The sequence below is a fragment of the Galeopterus variegatus genome, unplaced genomic scaffold (genome assembly GCF_000696425.1).
Source record: "Galeopterus variegatus unplaced genomic scaffold, G_variegatus-3.0.2 Scaffold1287, whole genome shotgun sequence".
NCBI lineage: Eukaryota > Metazoa > Chordata > Mammalia > Dermoptera > Cynocephalidae > Galeopterus > Galeopterus variegatus.
In genome coordinates, this window is record NW_007727398.1 from 57,131 (window position 1) to 84,595 (window position 27,465).

Sequence of the window (27,465 nt, forward strand, 5' to 3'; positions counted from 1 at the left end):
GGGGGGGGGGGGGGGGGGGGGGGGGGGGGGGGGGGGGGGGGGGGGCAGGGTCTGTGATGCTGGCCCGGCCAGCTCTGGCCCCAGGGTGGTATGGGCTCTCAGTGGTGCCCGCTAAGGGTCCCAGGGAACAAGCCCAAAGGAACCCTCCCTGTCCTCCCAGTTCTAAAATCAGGAACTCACCGTACGGTCCTCCAAGTACATGGTTTTTGACAAGAAGTCAATCCCAATGGTTGCCTGTTAGAGAAAACCACATAAAGGTCAAAACTGAAAGGTCTCTTGCAAAGGGACAAAGGCCCAGGGACCCCAGGCAGTGGCACAGCCAGCAAGAGGGGGACACCTGTGCTAAGTCTCATGTGGGCCCTAATCTGTCATGCTGGCCCCTCCATACACCTCTTGGAGGAAGGGAGTTCAAGCTAAGGACGAGGCAGTTGTTTTTAGGGAGTGACTTTTTGGGGAGGAAGAGAAAAGTGCCCTGAGTGGGGGTGAGAGAGCTTGGTTGTGAGAAGGCCTCCTCAGTAACAGCAAGGCCACTGCAAGGCACAGCTCCTGTCCCCCTGCATGTGGGGGCTGCTTACCTAAGCCTGCTTGGCCCACCTGCCTCACTCCCCCATAGCCTCCCCTACAGCTCCCAAGACCACCCCCTCAGCCCTAGAACACAGGCTTGAGTTTGCCACTGTCCAGGAAGGGGGGAGAAGAGCACAGGAGCAGACAGCTTGCTGCTGAGTCAGGGCAGGGAGCAGTGTGGCCTCTCTCAAGTGGGGGCACTGCAGAGCACCCAGAGCAGTCTCTTGCTGGGAAACCCCACTGGCTCTTTTCTCCCCAAGCCAACATGTTGGGAGCCAACTGTCACCAGCATCCCTGCATCATAGCTGTGCCTACCCTGTCTGGGCCTCAGGAGAGGCAGCTGGCCTTGTGGCCAGAGGGCTGGGACCTCCACTTACTCGCTGTGTGGCCTTGGACAGGCCATATGACCTCTCTGGGCCTCACCTGCACCCAGTGCCTGTGAGTACAAGCTAAGATGTTGTCAGTGTGAAACGGAGATATCACTGCTACATAATTAATAATAATGAAGACTCAGACACAGCCTGAATGTCTAGGGCACTGGTGAAGTATGGTACATCCATGTGACCAGAATCCTTGGCAGCCATTAAAGATCATGCTCTTAAAAAATATTTAAGGATCTGAAAAAATGGTCATCGAATAATGTGTAATGTGATCCCAATTTGATTAAGTGATAGATACATATGTAGTTTTCATATTTTCTCAGACACTGAGGTGAAGGGAACACACTAAAGCAGTAATAACATCAGTGTCTGAACACTGACATGGAGATTTTTTTGCTTCCTGCATCATTCTTTTCTCTATTTTCTATAATGAACATATATATCATAGCTCTGAAATTAGAAAAAAGTTTTCTAAAACAAAATTAAAGTTTAAAAAATAAGCTTATCCTTCTGAAAGTCCTGATTTAAAAAAAAAAAAAAAAGCTTAATTGTATGGAAAATTATGCAGTGGCTTCTGACTTCAGAAAAACACAACCCAGGGAAGCTCAAGGAAATATGAAAAGCCTATGTCTCCAGGCCCCCAGGGTGACCACAAGGGCGTGCACCAAGTTGTGTGTGCAGGCATGTGTGTTTACACAGGCACACCCCCAACTCATTCCACAAGCACCCACAGTGGCCACACCTTCCTAGAAGCTTGCTTTAATGCGAAGATATGGAGTGTCATTTTACACTCTAGAACATACGTTCTAGAACACGGGCACGAAACAAACATTTTAGACACAATCCAATCCAATCCCTTACTTTGGAGATGGAAGAAGAGACCAGGGAAGTTAAAGGACATGCATAGTGTGACTTTGCCCATCAATGGCAGAGCTGGAAGAATCAGCGCCAATGAGACCTTGGCAGTGCTTGGGCTCTTTCTAGGCGAGCTTTGCATCATGTGCTACCTTGTGTGGCCACTGGGGGACAAGTCTGGAATTGATGAGTGCTTGTGGACGCAGCCTTGTTCCTCAGTAGCCACATGGCATTCATACATCGGTGTATGTTAGGGCAGCAATCCTTGTGCTCTGATACCCTTAAGGAGAAATTCGCTGAGCAGATAGAAATCTCTCAATTCATCAGTGCCCAGTGGACTCCCCAGGGAGCACCAAGCTCCTTCTGCAGAGTGAGCCTTGAACGAAAACCAGGTGTATGAGCTCAGGATTGGTGGCAGGAACTGCCGGCTGGCCCCAATATGTAGTCTCCCTGTCTATTGCAGTAAAACTCCAGATGTGTATATGAACTCATGGCTTCCCCCAAATAATGACCATATTTCCCAGCTGCCTTTGCAGCTGGGTTAAGTTCTGGGATGTGAAGGTTATGTATGCATCATCTAGGATGGGTCCTCTGTGGGTGGGGTGTGCCCATAGCTGCCCCCTTTCTCTTTCCCACTTTTTGGAATGCGGGTGGGTAGGGGTGAGTGATAATGGCCCATCCAGATGAGGATGACAGGGCAGTAATGACAGATCAACAAAGCCCAACTCCCTGCCCCTGGGGAGCTACTGCAGCAGTACTGGACTGCTTACACCCAGATTATAGAATGTTGCATGAGAGAGAACTAAACTTCTGCTTTGCTTTAGCTGCTATTACTTTCTAACTACGCCCTAGCGAACGGAGCAAAAATCCATGGAGAAACGTAACCCTCAAAGGTGATGGTGACATCACTGATGATAACTGTAACAATGACAAACAATGACAACCCCGTTTTTCCTCACCTGTGCACAAGGCACTTCTGCTTCCACAGAGGGCAGAGAAGTCACCAAATGACATGACGAGAAATTGTGCCTTTTGGATCAAGCCCCAGCAAAGCTCAACCCACTGGCCTCCATAATCATAAAAACCACTTACTGATCACCATGTAATTTATCTCTATTACACCTCACAACAGCCTGATTAAAGAGATGGCATTGAGGAAACTAAGGCTGAAAGAAGCTGACTTCCTATCCCTTTGGTTCTCTCCCACCTTTATTCCTACTTCCAAACTTCCACATCAGAGAAACCTCTGGTCCTTTAATTGTCCACTCTTTCAGACCTGTTCTGGCCACATTTCCCACCCAACCAGTCCACTGAGTTGCTGGAGACCTCACAGCTGAAGAGACTGATGCCAAGGCACCGGCATTGTCCCTGGGTATGACTGAGCCATCAGCTCTGCTCAAAACCATATTCCTATGTTTTGCTTTAAATAATGACTGCATGGGCCGGCCCGGTGGCGCACTCGGTAGAGTGCGGCGCTTGGGAGCGTGGCGGCGCTCCCGCCAAGGGTTCGGATCCCATATAGAGACAGGTCCGCTCACTGGTTGAGCGCGGTGCAGGCGCGACACCGAGGGTTGCGATCCCGTTGCCGGTCGCGGTACGGGTGCGACACTGAGGGTTGCGATCCCGTTACCGGTCACGAAAAAAGACAAAAAGGGAAAAAAAAAAATAATGACTGCATAGCTGTGTCAAGCTAACCCTCCCACAGATCACTTTTTAACCTCTGGACAAATACAAGAAATAAGTAAGCACTGAAGGGTGATTAAAAGCAAGCAGACAACAGAGGGGTTACAATTTCTGAAGGAAGGGAAGAGAACTAGGTGGATTCTACATTTAACCAATCTTCCCCTAAGGGAACTCCCTAGTCCCACTAAGTTTAAAGGACTTGGCAAACACATTAGACTTTCCACTGGACCCCAGAAAGGCTGGCTTTGGGAGAAACATCATCTCAGGACTGAAGGTTACACCAGAGGACTAAGGAAAAAACAAAGAGATCTATTGCTATGGTCTGAATGTCTCCCCCCAGACCCCAAAATTCATGTGTTGAAACTTAATCCGCAGTGTGATAATATTAAGAGGCAGGACCTTTGGAAAGTGTGAAGGTTAATTCTAGGTGTCAACTTGATTAGATTAAGGAATGCTGAGAAACCTGGCAAAGCTGTCTTTTTAGGTTTGTCCATGAGGGTGTTTTCAGCAGAGAGCCTGAGTGGACTGGTTGGCATGAGAGCCTGAGTGGACTGGGTGGGAAAGACCCGCCCACACTGAGGAACCATCCAATCTGCTAAGGGCCCAGAGAAAACAAAAGACAGGGAAAAAAGGTTAAGCTTTCTATCTGCTAGAGCTGGGATACACTCTTCTCTCCTGTCTGTGGACATTAGAGCTCAAGACTCTTCAGCTTTTGGGTTCCAGGACTCTCACCAAGGACACCATTGGCTTCCCTGGTTTTGAGGCCTCTGGACCTGGACTGAGCCACGCTACTGACATCCAATTTATAGATGGCCTATTGTGTGACTTGTCTTCACAATCGCTTGAGCCAATTCCCTTAATAAATCGCTGTCATATATTTATAACATATACTATCAATTCTGTCTCTCTGGAGAACCCTAACTACTACAGGAAGTGATTAAGTCACGAGGGTTTTGCCTTCATGAATAAGATTAGTGTCCTTATAAAAGTGGCATGAGGGAACTACCTGGCCCCCTTCTGCCACGTGAGGACACAGTGTTCACCCCCTCCACCGTGTGAAGACGCAGCAAGAAAGTGCCATCTTTGAAGCAGAGAACAAGCCCTCACCAGACACCAAATCTGCTGGCACCTTGATCTTGGAAATCTCAGTCTCCAGAGTCATGAGCAATACATTCCTGTTGTTTATAAATTACTCAGTCTAAGATATTTTGTTATACGAACCCAAACAGACCGAGACATCCACCTTAAAGTCAAAACATGGTAAGTACACATCCCCTAAAAAATATTAGCTGCCTGTAATTTAACTCCCTATTAAAAAAAACCTCAACACTCCTCAGAGGAAGATAACAGAATCCAAGAGTCTCTACAATTTATTATTCACAATGTCCACTGTAAAAAGCAAAAAGGCCTAGAAATGTGAAGTAGGAAATTCAAGCCATAATCAAGAGAAACAGACCCCCAGATGATCCAGATGTTAGATGAGCAGACATCTAATCTTATATAAGGACTTTAAAACAACTCTTATAAATATATTAAAAATAAAAGAAAAAATGGATATGATGGGTGATTTTCAATAGATACATGGAAACTGTAAAACAAAACAAAATGGGAATCTTAACCCTAAAAAAAATACAATATCTGACATAAAAAAGCACTGGATTTAAATAACAACAGGTAGCACACTGCAGAGGAAAGATCAGTGAATTTGAAGACAGGCCAAAAGAAATTGTTCAAAGTGAAGTGAAGCATAGAGAAAAAAAGGATGTAATAAAAATGAACAGAGCCTCAAGCACTTCTAGACAATATCGAGTAAGCTGATACACATGCAACTGGAGTCTCAGAGAAGAGTAGAAACCATCTCAAGCAAAAACATTTTTGAAGAAATAATGACCAAAAATTTTCTCAATTGGATTCGAAATATTGACCCACAGTTCCAAGAAGCTTAGTGAACCTAAAACAGGATAAACACAAAGAAGCCCACACCCAGGCATATCAAGTCAAATAACTGAAAACCAAAGATAAAGAGAAAACCTTAAGAGCAGCCAAAAACCAGAAAGACACATTCCATACAAAGGAACGATGGTAAGAATGATGGCTGACTTCTCATCAGAAACAATGGAGGACAGAAGACAAGGGAACAGCATCGTTATATTGTTTTAAAAACAAAACAAAAACCTTGTCAGCCTAGAACTCTAGCCAGTGAAAATTTCCTTCAAAACTGAAGGCAAAACAAAGACGTTTTCAGATAAAGGAAAGCCACATAATCGGTCAGTCACCAGTGGGCCCTCATAAGAAATGCTTTAGGCAAAAAGGGAAATTTTATAGATGGAAATTTGAATCTTTAAGGGAGGAAATAAGAGCACCAGAAATAGCAAATCTATGGGTAAATATAAAACATGCTACTTGTCCTTGATTGTTTCCTACCACAGTAACAATGATAACCACAGTAACAATGACTAAATATCTGAGTACCTATCACTTGCTAGCTACTGTACTAAGGGCTCTGAATGCATTATTTAATATGGATAACAAATCTATGCTATGGGTTAAGCTCTTTTGGAGTCTATGTCACAGCTAAGATGACTGGGTATAAGAGATGTAGTTACTTGCCCAATGTCAACAGCTAGAAAAAGAATAGCCAAGATTCAGAAGGCATTTGCAGAGTTGTCTACATCTGTCCAGCCTCATTGCCATACCTCCAGGGTCTGAGTGTTTGCTCTTTCTCCTGTTTAAAGCCAGCCTCTTCCTGGGGGTCCTCTTGGTCCTGGCCTTTTCCTCCCAAATGAGGTGCTCTCAGCCACCTCCTTCCTCTTCTGTATCTCAGTCTCTCATTCTCTACTCACTCTTGCCTTTCATTCAAGAAACATTATCAAGATTCTCACATTCTTGGGGGAAAAAAAATCCCTAGTTGTCACTAAGTTGCTCTCTAGCTATCTGCCAATCTCTCACCTCTCCTCAATGCTTCTTGGAAAAGGACCCCAAACCCACCGTCTCCACTTCTCCTCCTACCCACTGATTGACTAAAGCAGTCTGGTTTCTGTCCCAATGCCCACTGAAGCTGCTCTTGCTGTAGTCACTAATAGCCATTTCAGCACCAAATTGTAAGGATACTCTACAGGCCAGGCTCTACCTTGACACGCTTGACACTGTTGACCATCTCTCTTCCTTCACACCCTTTCCTTCTTTGCTTTTCGTGACACCATTTGTTTCTGGCTTTTCCTGCATCTCTAAAAGCTGTTCCTTATTGGTCTGTTGTGGGATCCTCTTCTTTTCTCTGTCCCTAAAATGTTGGCGTTCCCTACTGTTTTGTTTCAGGGGGATCTCATTTACTCTCACAGCTTCAAATATTATATGCTGATGGCTTCCCAATCTACATCCCAGGCCTTACAACTGCCCTGAGCCCCAGATCCAGGCAGCCACTGCTTACTAGACATGCCATCTAACTATTCTCTAGACATCTCAGTAAATATAGCACATCCCAAGAGTGAACACATCTTCTCCCTCCAAACCTGCTTCTTATGATTTCACTACCTCAATGCACTGCGCCTCCACCACCATGGGTGCCAAGCCTCTGGAAGGCTGGGAGCCCTCCTGAGCTGTTCCTCACCTGCTCTCTTGTCTGCTCCCTCATGTCAAATGAACACTCAACTGGTTGCTCTGCCTCATAAGTGTTTTCACCCACCCCCTTCTCTCCACCCCCACCACTGCCCTAGTTCAGACCATGACCCTCTTTTACCTGAGTAAACTCGAAAGCTTCCTGACTGGCATCTCTGCCCCCAGGCTCCACCTTGTAATTAATCTGTCATACAGCAGCCAAGGTTAACTTTCTGAAATAAAAGTCTGATCATCTCTCTCTCTACTGCCCCTAAGAAACAGCCCGAACACTTCAGCTTGGCCTACAAGGTTGTTCGGGGCCTGCCCCTGGCTTCCTATGGCCTCAACTCCCCTTTGCCCAGCTTGCACTTTATACTTGTGAACCCTGAAAGAGCCAGACCTTCGAGACAGATGCTGAGTGGCTAACTGGGTCTAACTTCTGAATGAAGTCAAGCAGTCATTTGCTGACTGGAATTTATACATGTATCCAGTGTCCTTGAAAAATCACAAGCTAAACAACAGGTGAACTTCGGGGCTTTCATAGTTGCCTGTCCCCCGTTTATGCCACCCAATGAACTGCTGCTGGGAAACCCCATTTCAGCACCTGGATTTGACCAATGAACTGTGATCTCTGGTCAATTTTAATCACAACCAATCAGAACTGACCATGCTTGCATCCCTCATTTGCATAGCAGACTGGAGTGGGAACCTGGGCAAGAACTTTCTCTAAATAAGACAGCCCCTCTCTATTCTACTGGAGCACACCTTTGCCTTGTACTGAAGGCTGCATCTCCCTGATTTGTAAACTGCTCACCAAAATAGTCTCTCTTAATCTCCAAAATTATTTTCCAGTGGATTTTGTTAACATACTTTAGTAATATTACTCTGTTTGGAACTCCCCATAACGAGGCACTTTGTGCATCTGGGCCTTTCTGATGCTGATCCCTCCCCTGGAATGCTCTTAAATGTGGTGAATATTTATTAGAATTCAAGATTCAGCAACTGTGCAAATCATTTTCTGAGCCCTCAGGTTGGTGCCAGGGCCCCTCACTTAACACTTTCCCTACTAAATTGGAAAGATCTCATACTGGTCAACCTCTCCCTGTGGCCAGTGATTTGGTGATTCTCAACACATAGCCTGAGGATGCCTTGCATCAGAAGCACATCAGGCGCTTGTTAAACTTGTAGATTCCTGAGCCCCACTCTGGCAGAATCCCAATCTCTGGGGTGTCAGTGTGCAAATCAGAATTCCAGACAAGCCCTCATATAACTCATTTGTGCAGTAAAGTCTGCAGACAGCTGCCTTGTGCTGTCATCAGAGTCTGAGGAGCCTGTGGTGTCCAGGAGTGGCAGATTCCCTGGTTGGGATGAAACAGAGGGAGATGCTTACACAGGAGAAGGTGCTACTCACAGATAAAGAAACCAAGACTCACTCAGAACCAAGGTCACACAGGTGGGGATGACAGGGCCAGGATGTGACCCCATGTCTCCCTAACTGCAAAGTCTCTGCTCTGGACTATTCGGCTGTCCTCCCTCTGCTTCCTGAAACCCCTTCAGTTTTGAAGGTGTCACTGGGTTTGCCGCTCCCTGTTATCAGAATCTTATTGTCATTAGCCATAATAGCTTAGCAGAGCCCACTTAAAAGGAAGTTCATTTGCATTTCAACAGAAAAAAAAGAGCCAGCTCTCATAAGAACAGAATAGAAACAAGAACTATTAAGAGGGTCTCAGTTACCAGAAAATTTCTAGCTCCTTGGCATCATCTATCACAAGGCACAAGGCACAAGAAGGTGGGCCTGCACTACTACCAGCTGGAGCCCATCTTTCTCAGAAAGGCCTATCTGCAGAGAGAAGGTGGGCCTGGTCTCTGCTGGGCAGCAGCTTTGTGGCAAACAGTGTAAGTAATTAATACTTATTCACGTATTCATTCTTGAGTGCCTACTATGTGCTAGGCACAGAATAAGCTCTGGTTCCTACCTATAAGGACAGAACTGTTATCCCTGGCAGATGGAAAGGACTAGTACAGTTAGAGGGACCCTAAGGGTCCAGAGGAGGGAGACTGTGCTTGAGATTGAATTCTGGAGGTGGCGCAGATATGCATGTCCTTGAATGAACACGAACTTTCCAGCAGGTGAAAATGGGGAGTAGTGGGGGATCAGAGGTGTAGGGAGAAACATCTCAGGTGGAGGGAATGGGGGGGTTTGGATTTCAGTAACGGCAGGGGTCCCATCAGGTCTAGGAGACAGGCAAACAGGTGCGTGTTGAAAACAGCAGGGTGGAGAGGAAGGGGCACTTGTGAATGATATCAAGAAGGACAGGTGGGACTCGGTGGGTGTGAAAGATACAGAGAGGCTGGGTGACTGAGACAAAGTACCTTTAACCAAAAAGGCGGAGGGGAGGCTTGCATGGCTGGGAACACTACCTTCACTTTGCAGATGACAAATCAGAGCCATGCAGAAGGGAACTGACTTGCCCAAGGTCTCACAGCAAGTCAGCAAGGTCATGGGGGCTAACTTGCATCTTCTCTGATGATAAGTCATGGGCTTGGGTGAGGAAATAAAAGATGACCTTCATGGGTTTGCTTCTTTGGAGCACATCCCAGATTGGTTGACCTCTAAGGGATGGACCAAGGTGCTGTTTCTCTGGAAGCATCTGCAACCACACCACCAGAACTAATGATAAGTGACCACACTTGGGTGTCACTCATGCCACCTAAATGGGAAGCCATAAAGCTAGATCCAGACTGCTGGACATTCTTCTTCTCACAGGAGACGAGCATCGTTCCCAAGTAGTCTTGGGAAGTAACTGGGCTCACCAGCCAAGCCAGGACTGCTTAGCATTAAAGAGGATGGTGCTCCTGGGTTTCCTGGGGCTGCCGGGCTCTGACTAGGAATTGTGCCTACTACTGTTCTGCTGTGTCCTCCAGGCTCTGACTTGTGCCAAATCAGATCCTCAGAGGCCATGGGTCTCAGCTGCTTTGCTCCCCCCTTTTAAGAATGGCTTCAGCAGAAGGTGTGCCAGATGAGGTTGACATTGTGCTTTGGAGGTCTGTGAGGGTCTGTACCACAAATTGCCATGTGAGGAGAGTCTCTGTCTGGCTGGTCACACTGCTGCTAGACACTCTACCTGCCAAGCCATTTCACATACCTGAAATTAGAATCAGGGAGTCATGCACGGTGTTTCCTTTCCCTATGGCTACCAGGACACTCAGAGCTAAATGCTGAGCTCCATGCAGTATTTCTGCTACAGCTATCTCCCCTACCCTCCATTCCTTCCTGGTGCTAGTTTTTCCTCCTCCGTATATGTAGTATGGTCACAGCTGTGGCTCCCACCTCAGGTCCACTTTGGAGGAACATGGAGACACGAGACTAAAAGAACAGGTAGGCCACATCTTCCTGCAAAAGGCCCCAGCAATCTTGATGATTCCTGCCACAGAGGGGCACTCCCTCTCAAAGGTCAGCACAGGTCACAAAAGGATGTGAGCAGACATGTGGATGAGTGGGGTTACACACATGTACATGTAACCATGTATTAGTTTACATGTAGAAGTATGTGTACGTGGATATGAATGGGTGTGTTATGTTTGTGTATGTGTGTATGAGAGTGTGGGGTGGGGAGGGGCCACTTCTGCTCTGAAGGTAAAGCCCAGATCCATGGTACACATGGTACAGCAATGCCAGGGGGCTAAGGTGAGCAGGTGCCTTCATAGGCCCTCAAGGTGGGGAGTGTATGGCTGCCAGCAAATCTAGGTTGCCTGTCCATGCCTCCCAGGACAGACCACAGTTAGCCCTAGAGGAGCTGCCATGCAGCTAGCAGAGTGCCCCACCCAAAGGGACCTGAGTGGGGTCGAGTGCCTAGAGGGCCACAGTCTCTTTTCAGTGACTTCTGCCAGTTTTGGCAGGGTCTGAGTACTCTGTGAGGAGCTTGGAAAAACTTCTTGAAAATGCTTAGCCTCCCTGGCCCTCAGTTTCCTCATCGCAAAAATAGGGATCTTCACAGCTTCCTGCAAGAACTATTGGATCTAATGAGTTAGACTATGTGAAGGTACTCTGTATTCTGTGACATGGCTGCATAAACAAAAATGAGGAACAGTTATTAGTGACCAACTGACCCAGGGATTCCCAAGAGAAGCTGCAGAACCCACCCCATGGAGACCCTCCAACAATGTTTCTCAGTCTAGTTACGTGAAGCACAGCCCTATGAGATGATCTTCAGGACAAAAGAAAACTGTGATATCTCTGGGAAAGGCTGCATATTCTAGCCTCTAGTAGAGAGAATCTCTAGTAAAGCTTCTCATAAAGCTCCCTGGCATATTAAAGGCTCTGACAAGTCCTGCACCAAAGAAACACAAACCCAATGTTTCTCACGCTTCTTGCCCTAGGAACCTTTGTGCTTGTAATCCCTACTGATATCCCCAAAAATTAATGTTCCCAGAGCTTCAGCAAGGGCTGACCCTCAAAGAGGTGGGTTCTAAAGGAGACCACATCCCTCTCCCAGCTTGCCATGGAGTCTCATTCAAAGCCTTCATTCTCTGTACTTCATGTTCTCTTGTGAGGTATGGAGCAAATTATTGTTGCTGGTAACTATTCCACAGGGATGTGAAAACAGGATATCAAGACAACATAAGCAGCAGGCTTGCCTTTGGGGACTCTCCTGCCAGTCCACAATCCTCCCTGGTGGGGCTGCATGCACCTCTTGTACTGCACCATGTCCTCTGAGGAGGCTGGGCCACCCTGCTGTGATCAGGTTGCCCCAAACCTGGCCGTGCTTCTTTATACCTTTAACATCTGTGCTTGCAAACAGCAATGTCTGTGAAAAATGGCAGGCGCTTCATTTTATGCAAAATGTCAGGAAACTTAACAAGCCCAGACTTCACAGCTGCATCCACATTTACCTTCTTCTGAACATGGTATTAAACAGTATCCACAGGGGTTCAGACATGCAGCGCAGAATGACACTATGTTCTGTGCCTCCCTCTATACAGAAGCTTCTATTGGCCCAGCTAATCCCTGAGGAAAGAGATGTTTCCTGAGGCACTTGTTGAAATCTTCTTTGCTATGTGCATTTATTATAAAATATAATTTTGTATCCACATTCTGACAAGATACTGTAATAAAGTCTGCAGTGAAAATCTGCATGGTAATTTGCATAAGTTGACTCAGGATTCTCTTCTCAGGAAGAAAAATAACGAAAAGGCATGTATGTGTGTCTTCTTTTTGCCTTGGCCAGGCCTGGACCCAGGGCTGGGCAAGCATCCATAAGTGGCATAAAGCAGCTGGGCACAATAAGCCCTTGACAATGAAGCTGCTGTCTGTCTCTGCACCACCAACCATTGGATGAAAGTATCACAGCAAAGTCATGCAAATTAGCATGGAAATGAGTCTGGCAAAATTTAGGAATTCAGACTGGCAAGTGGGTGCTTTGGGGGGAGGAGACGACAGCCTCTGGAAAACATGCTGGTCAAGGTCTGTCCTTGCCAGAAGCTCAATAATGCTCCCTGGGGGAGGGATGCTGGCTCAGGAGGCTGCAGCTCAGGAGGTTGCAGCGCAGGTACCTGGATTCTTTCAGACACCTCGGTTTCAAAGTCTATGTGTTCCTGGTAACCACTTTCTCCCAACGAGAGTGGCTTGTGCTTTAGTCACAACCCAATTTAAATATTTACCAATTGCTCCTGACTGTGGTCTAAAACAGCAACCAAACAATATGTACCTTCAAACACTAAATAAGGGGTTAAATTTAATCAAAATCAGCCAATCCCTTCAAATGCCATACACATGACCAGGGATGTGTGGCCTGAAGCTCCCTGAGAGGTCCCCCTAAGGGTGACAAATGGATCCAGGTGTGCCAGCCCTCCTCCCAGCTCTTATGCTGATGCCCCAGGTGGTGGTTTCGAGGGCATCTAAGAACTTTACCTTTCTGTAACCTACAAATGAATTAGGAAGGATGACTAAAATCTGGGGCAGAGAATTGCATCATGGGGCTATCTAACTTATGAAAAGCATCAGAAGCTACTGGTGGATTCCTCCAATACCCATTGTCAATCTACTTCCTTGTTTGACTCTACTTCAAAGACCATGAAAGCTAAATTCTGCTTTCCCAGCCTCTCTAGAGGCCAATGGTGATCATGTGACCCAATTCTGGCCAATAAGACATAGCAGCAATCTGCTGGAGGGGAGGGATTCCAGAGAAGCTCTTGCTTTCTTTTCTGCACTGAATGTAGATGTGATGTCTGGAGCAGCAACAGCCAGCCTGTATGAAGAACCCACATGCCTAGGAGGTAAAACAGGACAAGAGCAAGTCTGGGGTCCACTGTACAACGTGCCAACCACAAGTCCCACCACGACTAGTTGCACCTGGAAAACCAAAACCCTTCTTTAAGTCTCGTTAGCTAGCTTTCTGTACCAGAAGGTGACAAGGTTCCTATCTGTAAAAGCTGACAAAAGAGAGGGAGAGAAGGGCAGAGGAGAGGAAGAAGGGAAAGAAAAGATATGACAGCCTGGGCAAGTCTGGCCTCAGAGTAGTCCCAGGTAGACGTCCAGAGGGAGCACCCAGATGACCAGTGGCGCCCCAGTGGGTCTCTGAGGCAGGGTCATCTCGCCACAGTGACTGGCATTCAGATTTCACTATATAAGATTATCATTAATGTTTTGACTGCAGAATGTAATGTTTGCAAAAGATGGAACTACACTGTGTACCTTGGGTTGAATGTCCACCCAAAACTTAACTCCCACTGTAACTGTTCAGGGTGAGATATCCTATTATGGTAAATGAAAGGTGGGGCCTTTGAAGAGATGATTAGATTGTAGGACCATGCCGTAGTGAATGGGCTAATAATGGTGGCCATGGGGTTGGTTCTGAGGGCTTTAAAAAGAGAGCAGTGAGGAACTCTCTCTCTGCTCCACCATTTTCTACCACGTGAGACCCCTGCGTTGTTGTAAAGCCACCGCGAAAGAAGACCACCAGAAGTGTTCCCTGGACTTTGGACTTCCCAGACTCTGAAACTGTAAGCAACAGATTTCATTTTTTTCATAAATCCCCAGTTCTGTGTATTTTGTTATAAGCAACAGAATGGACTAATACTCTGTGCAATACAATAAAATCACCATGTTGCTAGAGTTAACTAAGGACTTGAGTTCAGTGTTCTGCCAGGTCTAGGCGGTCAAGCGTCATCTGGCAGACCTGCAAAGCCCTGCACAAATGCACAGGCTAGCATGACTGGGAGACCCACACCTCCCACAGGAACACTGCTGGCAAGTTACTGTTACTTTCACTTCATCATTATCAACTTGGTTTTTAGGGCTGTTATCATTTTTGCTTTTTGCCTTTTTCTATACAGTGTGTAGTAATGCACATAAGTATCAACAGTGGCTTTAGCCCATAGTTTTCCATCACCTAGACTTTAAGATCTATATGAGCTATGGCTTAAGTACAAATTAACCACATTCCTACTTTTTTTTTTTTTAACCGTATCCCTACTTCTAAAGTTTGAAGCCACTGGTCTAGGTGAAAGAGGGGTTAAATACCATCCAAGTAATTTCCAGGTTAAAAAAATGCAATACTAAGAAACTGGAAAATTTGGGGCCGGCCCGGTGGCGCACTGCTATAGTGTGCCGCTTGGGAAGTGTGGTGGCGCTCCCGCCGAGGGTTCGGATCCCACATACAGACCAGCCGCTCACTGGCTGAGTGAGGGGCGGGAGCAACACCGAGGGTTGCGATCCCGTGGCCGGTCCCAGTCCGGTCCGGGCGCGACACTGAGGGTTGCGATCCGTTGCCGGTCACGAAAAAAGACAAAAAGGAAAAAAAAAAAAAAGAAAGAAACTGGAAAATTTGGCCACGGTCTCCCAGCAAGTGACAGACACAGGAGTTGAACCCAGGCCTCCTCTGCATGCCTCCTTCTGAAGGAGAAAAGAAGACCTGAGGTCTAAGGGGACAAGCTGAATCCTCCTCCTCATTGTGTGCCCCTCACTCTGACCCCCTCTACCACGAGTGGAAGGTCCTGTCCCTGTCTTCCCCAGGTGCTGGCGTGGTTACCTGGGCACCACATGGGGACACATGGCATCTTGGTTTCCATGGATAAAGTCCCCTCTTTCTGATACTCCACCTTCTCTCTACACTCAAGTCCCAGAAAACTCGTCAGTTCCCAGGGCTGTAGCAATCCATATTCTGGCCAACCTCTCACTGGCTGGCCCCATATAACAGCCACTTTGAAACATCTTGGCTATTCACTCACTGCTCCTCCCTGGACTCTTTGTTTTTGTGTTGACGGCATTGATATTCTTCCAGGCTGTCTGGACAGAAACCTGGGATCCACTCGGGCCTCTTCCTCTTCTGCACCCCACATACCCACTCTGTTTGCTCGTCCCTTCCATTGTCCTGGGGTGTCTCTCTCCTAGGCCCAGACCCCTCACTCACCTCCCACATAGCCTGCACAGCCGCTCAGTGACACTCTCCCCTCACCCCTGCCCTGCCCCTTCTACACACAGAGCTGTATCCGAGTCTACATGCCCCGCCTCTCAACTGCCACCCCCTCCAGCTCTGTCCCCTACAAAAACTCTGGTATCTTTCATCCCATCAATGCCCTCAATAGCACTCCTTTCCTACCCAATAAGCCCAGCCTCCAGGGCCTTCCACAGTCCCAGTCATCTGGGCCAACTACCCACTAGGCACGAATGGCACAGAGCCTGGTGCCCACAGTACTTCCAGGGGCCAATGAAAATGTTTCCATTTTAATTTCTCTTAAAATCAGAAGAAGAAGGAGTGAATATAATAATAACAAATCCAGCCTGAATTATATTCATCTTTATACCAACATAGTTGTAAAAATATAATTTTTAATATATATTTTAAGAAGGAAGAGATCTGTTTTACTTTGGTAGGGCTGCCATAACAAATTCACAGACTGGATGGCTTAAACAAAAGAAATGTATTTCCTACGGTCCTGGGGCTGGAGTCCAAGATCAAGGTGCTGGCAGGACTGGCTGCTGCTGAAGCCTCTCTCCTCGGCTTACAGATGGCGCCTTCTCCCTGTGTCTTCACATCATCTTTCTTTGTACAGGTCTGGGTCCTAATCTCCTCTTCTTATAAGGACACCAGTCATATTGAATTAGCGCCTGTCCTAATGGCCTCACTTTACCTCTGTAAAGACCCTGTCTTCACAGATAGTCACATTCTGAGTACTGGGGATTAAGACTTCAATGTATGAATTTTGGGAAAACATAATTTAGCCCATAATAGGGCCCATGAAGGCAAAAGTGCCATGGCCCATGAAAGTCAGAATGCAGCCCTGCCAGTAATCCAGCCACAGGCGCCACCATTACCCTGCACTCCAGCAGGCTGAGCCCCCCCACACCACACATGCACATGCACACGCACACAGCGCTGGGTCCTGACGCCCTGGCCTTCCATGAAAGTTTCTCCTTCAGCATGCAATCACTGCTCCCTCCAGCGTGGCCGCACCGACTCCTCCCTGTCCTTCCCCGTCTGGCTCCCACCCTCTCCCCCAGGAAGCCTTCCTGACCACAAAAACAGCCCCTGATCCCTGCCTTGCCTGAAGCTCTACGCACCCAAAGGACCCGACCACCAGCCAGCAATTCCACTTCCACTCTTCACGAGCTTCCACATTAATGCAGAATGGGAGAACGAGCAGGAAGGTACCTGCAGGACAGCAGCAGTGCTGGCTGTGACGTGAGCACAGCGTCCACACCAGGGGCAGCCCATGCTAACCGTGGGCAGCCAGGAGGTCCAGCCCCTCACTTTCATCATCGCCTGCCCAGAAGCTGGCTTCTTGCAGATTTGCACCATGGCCACCCAATGACGGGACATACCCCTTAGAGTCAAGTGCCCAGGGCAATAAGATATGGACACATGCCCTGGCTGAGGGGCTGGCTTGGACCCTACCAGCAGCCCTGGGATGGGTGCAGCACCCCTATGCCCCGGGAGAGGGTCCCAGCTGCCTCCTCTGGTGCCCTGAAGCACTTGATCCTGTCTCTTCCTGATCAAGCACCCCATGCTGTGACCACAAGAGTCCTCTCCCCTGAACTCTGTACACTGACTGGCCTCTTGTCTGACAAACTGCACCTCCTTTTCCAGGTGAAGTACCAGTCACGTCACCCTGACCATCAGAGGGAACATCTCTGTCCTGGCTGCCTCTCTGCTGATGTGAGCTCTCTAAGGGCAGGGACCCCAATGCCTTCGTCTCCTTATGGGGGACCAAACAGCAAAAAGGTTCTCGGTAACCTTGGAATCTTGTCCAAAGTCCTCCAGGTGTACCTTTCCCCATCTCTTTCCTGAGCCTTGTCTGGAGAGGGGACCAGAGACCAGTGTCCATGAGTGTGTGGATATGTCCACGGAGAACATCCTGGCTTGGCCCACACCCAGGTCCTTTTCCTCAGCGAGCCCCACTTTGCACCTGGCAAAGGCTGTGTGGGGGCTTTTCAGGCCTGAGGCTTGGATCCTTAGGTCTGTGTTGCCCAAGCCTGGCAACCCCCTGGACCACTTGGCTGGACAAGCATTAGCAGAACTTGCTGTCCCAGAAAGAGAGATGTCCATCAGAGCACCAAACACCATGTCTGAAAAAGCACAGTTTTCCATACCCCCTAATCACTCACAAGTACCCCTCTCCGAGCACCTGGAATATGCTGCTCATGTGGCCCAGCTGGAGCTCAGTTCCTCTCTGAACAGCCAGTTCATCTGGCAGGGGCAGGCGCTGGTTTGGGACTGAGCGGACAGACAGGCAGCCCTGCAGACCCAACCACCAGACCCCGTAAACACTCATACTTATTAAATCAAATCTTACACAAAGAAATCACTAGGAGAAACCTCGTGAGAACAAAAAGACATGCTGCTGAGATACAATTCTGAGGAAATGGCCTCAGCAGGTCAGACTCTGCAGCAGTCATGTGAGGGGCTGGAGGGGCTAGCAGCCTAGAGGGGCGAATGTGCTGAGGCCCAGGACAGAAGGTGCAGTCCCCACTGGGATCACACTGGAGGTGCTGGGACTCTGTAGTAGGTTGAAGAGTGTCCCTCCCAAAATTCACGTCCACCAGGAACTTCAGAATACGAGCTTCTTTGGAAGTAGGGTCTTTGCAGATGTAATTAGTTAAGGATCTGGAGATGAAAAATCATCCCAGATTTTGGGTGAATCCCTAAGTCCAATGACTGGAGTCCTTGTAAGAAGAGGGCACACAGAAACAGAGAGGAGAGGCCATGAGAAGGCGGAGGCAGAGACTGGAGTTGTGCAGCCCCAGGCCAAGGAGTGCCTGGGGCCACCCGAAGCTGCAGAGGCAAGTAAGCCTTCCCCACAGATTCCAGGAGGAGCGTGGCCTCCCCACTTTGATCTTGGATTCTGCCCTACAGAACTGTGAGAGAATAAATTTCTGCTCTTCTAAGCCACTCAGATTGTGGTCATTTGTGATGGCAGCCCCAGGAGATGAGAGAGGAAAACCCCAGGGCACAGCAGCAGGAATGACAGGACCAGCCGCAGGGTGAGGGCTTCCCACGCAGCTTTTCAGTCTGTGAGGCCCCAGTGGAGGCCGCACTTTGTTTCCTTCCCAAAGGCTCCACAGGCCCGGGCAGGCCTCGGTGCAGGCAAAGCTGAACAGTCCTCCAGAAGCACCCTCCACTCTGCGAGCGTGTGCCAGCAGGACTGCGCTCACTCCTGGGGACAGCCCATTAGGTCAGTGGCTTCCTAACTCATGCTGTGGTGTGAGGTTCAGGGATGGGCCAGTGGGCTCCAGCCTCGGCTGTAAGTTCGCCTCAATCACCCATGAGGTTTTAGAAGTGGTAATGCCTGAACCAGCCTGTGAATCTCCCAGCCACCCCCCGACAGCTAATGCTCTCACAGAGCCAGGACAGAGAACCTGCGAGGGACCCCAGAAGAGCACTACTCGCAAATCCTCCCTGCCCACCCCAGCAGCCACCTGCAGAGGCCAGGCATCTATTACAGCTCTCTTGCAGGTTCCACACAGGTGGCCTACGGACCAGGCCTGCAGGTGTGCTCCATTTGGCTTATGGAAAGGGAAGGGGAGCTGGCCTGAAGACAGCCAAGTCTCATCACAATGCAGGTGCCAGAAAGTTTTTTTCTGTAATAAATTTTGAAAGTAATTGCTTAGTTGGGGTTTTATATGAGAATCGTTGCAGACACAAATCTCATTTGGTTGTGACTTGATTTTTCATTTCTTTTTTTGGCGGCTGGCCTGTACAAGGATCAAACCCTGGACCTTGATGTTATCAGCACCACTTCTTCAAGTGAGTGGATTCAGATGGGATGATGGGCAGGGTAGTGAGAGGCCAGAGAGTACTTGTACGTGTGTCAAGAGGAGAACAAGGTGGAACGGGGGGAATAGGGAGGTGAGAGCCAGGCAGGAGGAGGCAAAAGATCTGCTGCCCCGAGGCATGTCACCAGAGCCTCCCAGGAGGACAGAACCTCCCAAGAGTCTAGCCGTGAAACCCAGCTCCGCAGACCCAGGTCTTCATGCCAGCCCCTAGGGGCCTCATGCATGTTCAGCCCCAGACCAAGGGAGGAGTCACTGACTGACACTGGGGTGAGGTTGGACTCCCCTCTGCCCTCCATGCCTTGGCTGAGGGCAGGGCCAGACTCTGTGGCCAGGCCACTTTCTCCTACTGCTGCTCCAAACTCAGTCTGGCATTTGACAGACATCTGTGGTCAGGAGTAAATGGGAGGACTGCAGAGAGAGCTCCAGAGACATACAGAAAGGACGGGAGGGCGGGAGGAGGGGGAGACTCCATCCTGCCTGGGTGCCTCAGCCAGTCAAGGCAGGGCAGGCTCTGCTTGGCCACACTGGCTGATGGATGGGATGTCTATGGGGGTGGGGGCGGCAGGGAGTGGTGGTTGTGCAGGGGAAACATAGGCGAGGGGTAGAGTTCATCCCCACAAAGCCCTCAGGGATCTTTCTACTTCCCAAATGCCTCTGCCCTCACGTTAAGAAAAACAAAATTAACAAAATAACACCCCCCTCCATCTCCAGAGAACTCATTAAAATGAGCCTGTGAGTGCACAGAGCTGGAGCCCTGGCCCCCACCCCCCAAAAAATGTAAGAAAATCCTGCTACAGGGAGGGCAGATGTTTCTCTCTGGGACTTCTCCCTGTCTCACCATGACATTGGGCCTCTGCGTTCTCTCAGTCTTGCTAGGGTCTAAAAACTGAGGCAGACAGTGCCTCTCTAAGCCACTTCTGTGCCAACGAGCATTTGTGATACCAACTGTGGCCAGAACACATGCTGGGCCCACAAATGCAGTGGTCCGAGGGGGTCCTGGCCTTACCCAAGCCCAGAGCAGAGCACATGGGAGTTACAGTAGAGATGGGAGGACAAATTAGCCCTAAGGACAATGTGCTGCGGAAAGAGAGGGTCGTGGAGTGCGAGCAGTACCCAGGAAGAGCCTCACTGCTCAGAGGAAACATTTGCTCTAAGCCTTGAGAGTCAGAAGAATTTTCACAGCAGAGAAGAGGACAGAGAAGGGCATCCCAGCAGAGGCAACGGCATGAGCCAAGGTGTGGAGGCATGACAGTGACACTGTGTAGGGAGCAGCAAGCTGGCAAGCCCACTGGACCATGGGACAAAATGACTGGAAGAGTTGAGGCTTCATTCCATACCAGCAGAGGCTGCTGCAAAGAATACAAACCAGCCAAGTTTCACTGTTTTCAATGGAACACCAACAGGTGGCATTTTAAGTAACTTAATACTCAACACAATCAAATAATCAAAATAGTATGTAAGATCATGTGCCAAAGCCCCTGCCCTAGGGCTGTACACATCACTCAGGGCCCCTCTCCCAGAGCCTCACATTCTTATCCTACAGCCAGTTCTCACCGAGTCCACGGGTTATCTAGTATTGCAGACTACAGCAGAGTAAAAGCAGAGGTAAAAGTAAAAATTGAGACCACAGCACAGAGGGGTTGTATTTGAGGCAAGAATGATAATTGGTCCAGAAGAAGCCAGACAGACTAAAAAGTAGACACAGAACTGTCATCGGCACTGATCTGTGCTTCACATCCTCTGTAAGTCCAGGAAGGGGGAGGGACATCTTAGAATAGCAGTCCCCAGTGTGTTCTATAAATATTTGTCCTTTGACGACTTGATGACAAAAGGATCCATGATCAAATACATCTGGGAGATTCTGCACACTACATCCCTCTTTCAGCAAATCAAAATTGTACACTGACGTAGTAAAGGCCCTGAGAAGTCCTGCAGCACAGCAGTTGATTTACTTTTGCTCCCCCAGTGTTCCCTACATCTGTACAGGCTCTGAACCATGCCCCACCTTTTTTTTTTTTTCCCAAGATACACCTATCAACATCTCTTGGAACTAGTATCTCACATAACCCTGTGGCTTAGAAAAATACATTATTACTTGTCTCTATCCTAAGGAAGAAAACAGTATCTTTTTTCTTAAAAATAGTTGAAATGATTAAGTTTGGTACCTTTTGCAAAAAGCTATAGTTGCAAGGAAAATTCACGTCACTTGCACAAATCTCACCACTCGCCAGGAAAGTGGCATGTTACTGACCCCCAAGAGCTCAGCCTTCAGGCCACCTGGAGCTATTTCTGGGCCTCTGGTTGACCCCAGCCCACCCCTCCAGAGCCAGGAGCCTCCTTCCTTCTCACACAGGGCAGGGTAAGCCCATCATACAAGCCTCTCCAGGAAAAGAAGTGCCTCAGCAAGTGTGTGTGTGTCCCAGCAAACAAACCACGCTTAAGGAGCAAGTGCTCCCAACACTACCTTTCTCCTGTTGCACTTTTGTCTTGCTCCTCTTCCACCCGATGGCCTCCCAAGTACCCAAACACTATAATGTTGAGACCAGCCAGTGAGGAGCAAGAGAATACAGACTGAAGTGTGTCCTCACTATTTTTAGAATTTCCCTCTGGAAAATGTTTCCTTTACTGAGGCCTGGACCTTCAGAAGGGCTCAAGATCTTTGCTGGGCTGGGGCCAGTACACAGATCGGAAGCTCCTCTGTAGCAAAATGACACCGAGGAACCCAGGGCCATCCCACTCTCATCCCAGCTCAGCAAGCCCTGGAGTGAGGCCGGGTGGGTGGGGTGGGTTGGGGGCAGGCAGCCAGGACCCTCCCTCACCTGGTACGTGTTGTCGAAGCTGTCGTACATGAACCTCGTGATCAGAGACGTCTTCCCGACTGCAAAACAAGAAGAGAGGTGTTCAGCTACGGCATCTGAGCAAGGCTCTTCTAAACACATTTCACTTGAAGGAAACAGATAAAAAAGCACAGAGGAAAGACGGAGTTGCCGAAACACAGAGGTAGCGGGAGGCAGGACCCTGAAGCAAGGCAGCTGGGTCACGACACCAGGAGGGCCGCGAAAAGAGCTCCAGCCAGGCACCAGGCAGAGCGCCACGAGGAGGAGGCCGCCCACTGCCCCCTGAATTCCCACTGCCCAAATCCAGGTCTTCCTTGACCCAGGGGAGCCCACTTGATGTAAAACTGTATATGAAGAATCAGAGCAAGAGGGTGCAAAACACCAGCCCACGTTCACCTGGAAATACCATCTTGCTGGTCATACATGGGTTGGAAGCCTGCTCTTTATTGCCAGTTCATTCATCCTGGGAAAGGTGGCTTTCCAAGGAACTAGGGACAGGGGGAGCAAACAGGTCATTTTCCAGTGTCCCTCATGGGCAAGACTACTCTTTGCAGCATGTGCCTGACTGCCCAGCTCAGTGAAGGATGTTTAGCATCCCTGGATCCCACGGGGTAAATGCCAGGAGGATCCCTAGTCATTGTGACAATTGTGGATTCACCCACACATGTGCGAATGCCCTGGAAGGGCAGTAACACCCTCAACCAAGAACCACTGGTATGGCTGAGAAAAAACAGGAAGTCTCTTGGGAATCCCACAAATGCTGCTAATTCCCCAGACTGCAGGGTTTGGCTTCTGACCTAACCCTGTGCAGGTCCCGTGGGACCCGGCAGTAGCAGAAACGCCTACTGCTGCATTGCTAACCATCTGGGAGGGGAAAAAGGGCGATAAGGGATATTTGTTGGGTCAGGCCTGTGTGAGGTACTTCTCTACAATGTCCCATCATGTCTGCCACAGTCCTGGGAGGCTCAGTGGGTGACTTGCCCAGCTGAGCTGGCTCAGAGCCGTTTCTGCTCTGGGCTGCAGGAGACAGGTTACCCTGGAGGGGAAGCAAAAGAGAAGCCCCAGAGCCCTCCGTTCTGCTCTTCTCGTTTCAGTGGTGGGACATCCATAGGCTGGGCCTGGTAGAGTGGCTGGTCCCTGCTTGGATGGAGTAGGACAACCCAACAGGCCCCTGTGGGAAAGGGCTTTTACCAGTTTTGAAGCTTCAACAGTGTGCCATATAATAGATGATTGTGATCATCTCCCAATAGCCAGCATTTGCTAAGAGAAAGACTATCATCTTCTAGCCAGAACATATGAAAGACTGTTTGGGCTAAATTCAGAAGAACCCATCTTTGACCCAGATTTGGTGAGCTGGGTCAAATCCTACTGGCATGCTTTTTAGCTGTGTCACCTTGAGGAGGTCACCACCTCTCTGGATCATTTAGAAATGGGTATAATAACATCAAAGACTTCAGAGGGCTGCAGTTAAGAATTAAATAAGATAATAAAATGCAAGGCACATAAGAAATGCTTAAAAGTAGTAGTAGCAGGTAACTGAGATAGTTGAGGCAGTTTACAGAGTATCAGATGGAAAAAAAATATTACCACCACTGTTGTACAATAAAGAATTTGACTCATCTTTGTTCCTGGGAGGAGGAATCTAAGTCCTTAGAATTCCTGAGTAATAGGAGTGTCTATGTTATTCCTGAGCCCCTCCATCGCACCTGAGTCTATGCTAATGAGGTGACTCATGGTGGGCCCCCAGACAGCTTCAGGATGGGGGTTGGCTATGCCAGAAAGGCCAACCATGTCATTAGAGAGTACGGGCTTTGAGCCAGCCTAACCTCCAGAGAGGAGAGAGAAACTGGAGATTGAATTCAATCATGTGGCCAATGAGTCTCTCAAGCCTACACAGTGAAACCCCAATAAAAACCCTGGACACTAAAACTTGGTGGAGATTCCTAGTTAGTGAACACACTGATGTGCTGGCAGGGTGACATGCCCTGGTTCCACAGGGAGAGGGCAAGGATGCTCTGCAGGCAGGACCCTCCCAGACCTTGCCTTGCATGTCTTCCTTTGGCTGGTCCTGACTTGTAGCTGTTACTATAAAACTGTAATCATAAGGATAGTACTTTCCAGAGTTCTGTGAGTCATTCTAGAGAATTATCAAACCTGAGGTAGGAGGGTCATAGAAACCCCTGTACCTGTAACTAGTCAGTCTGAAGCACAGGTGTGAGGGGATGCCACTGCAGCTGTTGTCTGAGGTGGGGGCAGTCTTACTGGGGACCGTGCCCTTAGAGTCTAATGCAAACTCTGGGTGGTTAGTAGCAGAACTGAACTGCAGAATACTAGCTGGTGTTAGAACAGCCACATTTCTGGAGGAACACCTGTGGGGTAAGCAGTAATGTACCCAAGATCTCTTCCAATTTTACCTAGAAACAGCTCTTCGAGCTTCTGATAGAAATGAGACTGTAAAGAGCATTCCAACAGCTTTAAATCTCCCCTTCAATTTCACATAAAGGTGAGAAGTGGGGGCCTCCCACGCCTTGAGGCAGACCTGGCTGGGAACTGCTAAGGGGACCACAGAGCGGAAAGTGGGACAACCCTGAGCTGGCACAAGGCAGATGAATTGGGGAGAACAGAAGCATCCTCCTTTTGAGAGGCAGTGGAAAGTCACCACCTCCTCAGGAAGAGTGGGATCCCAGGGCCCATGGGCAACTTCCCTAGGCAGCTTCCACATCTCGCACCTCAGGGAAAAGGGGCTGGTATCAGCGAGCAGGTGCTGGGATGGAGAGACAGTGGAATCTCAAAAAGCCACTAAAGGAACAGGAGGTTCATGGAGTAGCTGGGAATTTAGAAATCCCTGCCATCCCTTCTAATGCCAAGTTGCCCCTTCTTGAGACACCAGCCACTGGTTGTGGATTAGTACTGGCCTGCAGGATAAAATCTAGGTGGAAAGAGAAAATACCAAGAAAATACTTGCTTACTGGGACTGTGCAAGAGGAACTTTTAAGTGTGGGGTCCTGGCCAGTCTCGATATTTTCTAAGCATTTCCACAGTAACCACAATAGGCAACAAGTGAACCCAGTATTGACAGAGCACGTCCCAAGCACCTGCTAGGGGCTGTGCCAGGCACGGCTTTACACGACAGGAGTAAACAGTGGTGATGTGGCCCCAGCACCCCATAAACTTGCGGCAGCACTGGGCTAAGCCATTAGCACCGCCCTTCTAGCACTCAAACCTGAGCAGGTGCTCATGCCATCCTACTTCACACAGGGGACATAAGTTGACAGCCACTGGCCCAGGATCCCAGCTGAGTGGGCCTGGAATGTGGCTGTCTGACCAGAAGTTCAGCTCCTATCCCAGGCCCTTCTTGGCATCTATGGTCATGCTGGGTTCAGGGTTCTGCCAGGTCATAATTGCCATCACTTGTGGATATCATCCAGCTCCAGGGAATGGCCCCTGCCAAGCCAAGGATCCTTTTTCTTGGGACTGGCTGGAGGCAGGGCCTCCCCCCACTTGAGAGGTGCTTGACTCAATCTGGAAGGTCAGAAACTGGGACCTGAGATGCCCTGGAGGTGCCCTGTGGGGCACAAGGAGGGCTGAGGAAGCAAAGGAACAGACTTGAGCACCCGGGACCCAGCACCCCCACTGACGCCTGGACTGGATGAGGGGCTCGTTCTTGCTCTGCTGCAAAAGGGAATGGCTGGAATACTGTTCCTCTTTTTCTCACTTCTCAGAGCAGAAGCCTCCTTCCTCCCTTCCTCTGAACTCTCCCAAGAGTTCTGTTCATGGCTATCAGGATAATGTGGCTAAGACCCTGGTCTGAACTTGCCAGTCTGGCTTCACTACCACCTCCAGTAGCTCTCCATTTCCTGCAACATTGTGCCCAAGGCCCCCAAAGACTCTCTCCATCTGTACTCCACCCACCAAGTCAGCCCATCCTCCTCTCCAAAGTGCATTGCTAGTCAGAATGGAGTCCTTAGACCTCCCGATATGCCCTGGCCACCCTGCAGCTAGGAGAGATGCACCAGCCCTCCCCCAAACATTCTCTAGTCCCCTCTACATGGGGACAGCTCCTGATAGGCCCAGCCTTTCTCACCCCTCCCTGGCCACCACAGCCCTCTGTGGCATATGTCTGTGCTCCTCATTTCTGGTCAGTGTGTCTCAGTCCCCAGCTTGAATAAGTCTGTGACTGCAGGGCCTCTCCCCAACCCTGGACACCAAGGCTCCCCAGTCTGCAGGGGACTGGCCAGCTGACCAGCTCTCAGAGCACAGAGAGGGCAGCACTGTTAGACATGGACTGCAGAAAAGGCATCCTACATCTTCTCTCTGGGAAGCTTCCTGGGACCCAAAGAAGAGCTTCTTACCAAGAGCGCCTCTGACCACTTCTGCCCAGCCTCTGTCATGGCGTCACATAAAGGCACTAGGCGGGTGGAGGGGCTGCCCTGTGCTAAGCTCCTCTCCCCTCTAAAGGGCAGAAGCCCCTTCCTCACCCCATACCTGCCCTCAACAACTGCCCTGTGTGGAATGTGCTGGAACCTGGAAATGGACAGCCTGCACACCCCATCCACGTGGCCACTCTCCTGGTCTCACCACGAAGGGTGGGCAGAACAGCTGGAGTCACCACCTGACTGGACACCACCATTTGGCTGTGGTCAAGGGGAGGCCTGAGAAGAGCAGCTGCATCCAGCACTCCAGCAGCTCAGATAGACAAGTGTGAGGGGCAGAGACCCTCCTGTGACCCCCCTGCCCTCCAGCAGCCTGGGAGGGGCCCACGAGGGAGCTGGCCTCCCACAGAGCTGTGTTCTCCAAGTCACACCGATGCACTTCTAGCACCACTGCAGCAAAGACGAGCTTGTTCTGATGGCAAAGATCCAGCTCCACCAGCAGGGCTTTATTAAAAATAAGCAGGCAAATAATTACTGAGCTTCCCCCCTCCCCTCTGCTCATGGCTCAGCAATATTCTTAGTCCCATCCGACTAAGCAGGGAAATGCATTTTTCCTCCCTCAACCAAATAAGGGTGAGAAAATTCATTACTGAGCATTTACCAGGAACCTCTAGAAAGGAGGAAAGGAAACTCTGACTCTTACCAGGCCAAAGAATTTGGTGCTCTCGTTAGGTTTCCTCATTTAATCCCCACGTGATCCAATGAGTTAATTATCACCCCACGGTCACCGAGCTAGTAAGCGGTGGAGCTGAGATATGAACACAGACTCGATGCCAACGTCAATGCTGCACCTGGTATATTGTGCGGGTTTATGCAAAAGTCTGGAAGGCAGCAAAGCAGTGGAC

The 27,465-nt window shown here is 49.2% G+C and overlaps 1 protein-coding gene across 1 annotated transcript in view; it reads right to left on the reverse strand.

Moving 5' to 3' along the window:
• RAB6B (RAB6B, member RAS oncogene family) overlaps positions 1 to 27,465 on the reverse strand; it is a 62,736-nt gene that overhangs the window by 12,517 nt on the left and 22,754 nt on the right. The window contains exons 2-3 of the mRNA XM_008576095.1: positions 22,170 to 22,228; positions 181 to 234 (exon numbers count right to left, since the gene is read on the reverse strand). Of these exons, the coding sequence (XP_008574317.1) occupies positions 181 to 234; positions 22,170 to 22,228 (113 nt within the window). The remainder of the gene's footprint in view (positions 1 to 180; positions 235 to 22,169; positions 22,229 to 27,465) is intronic.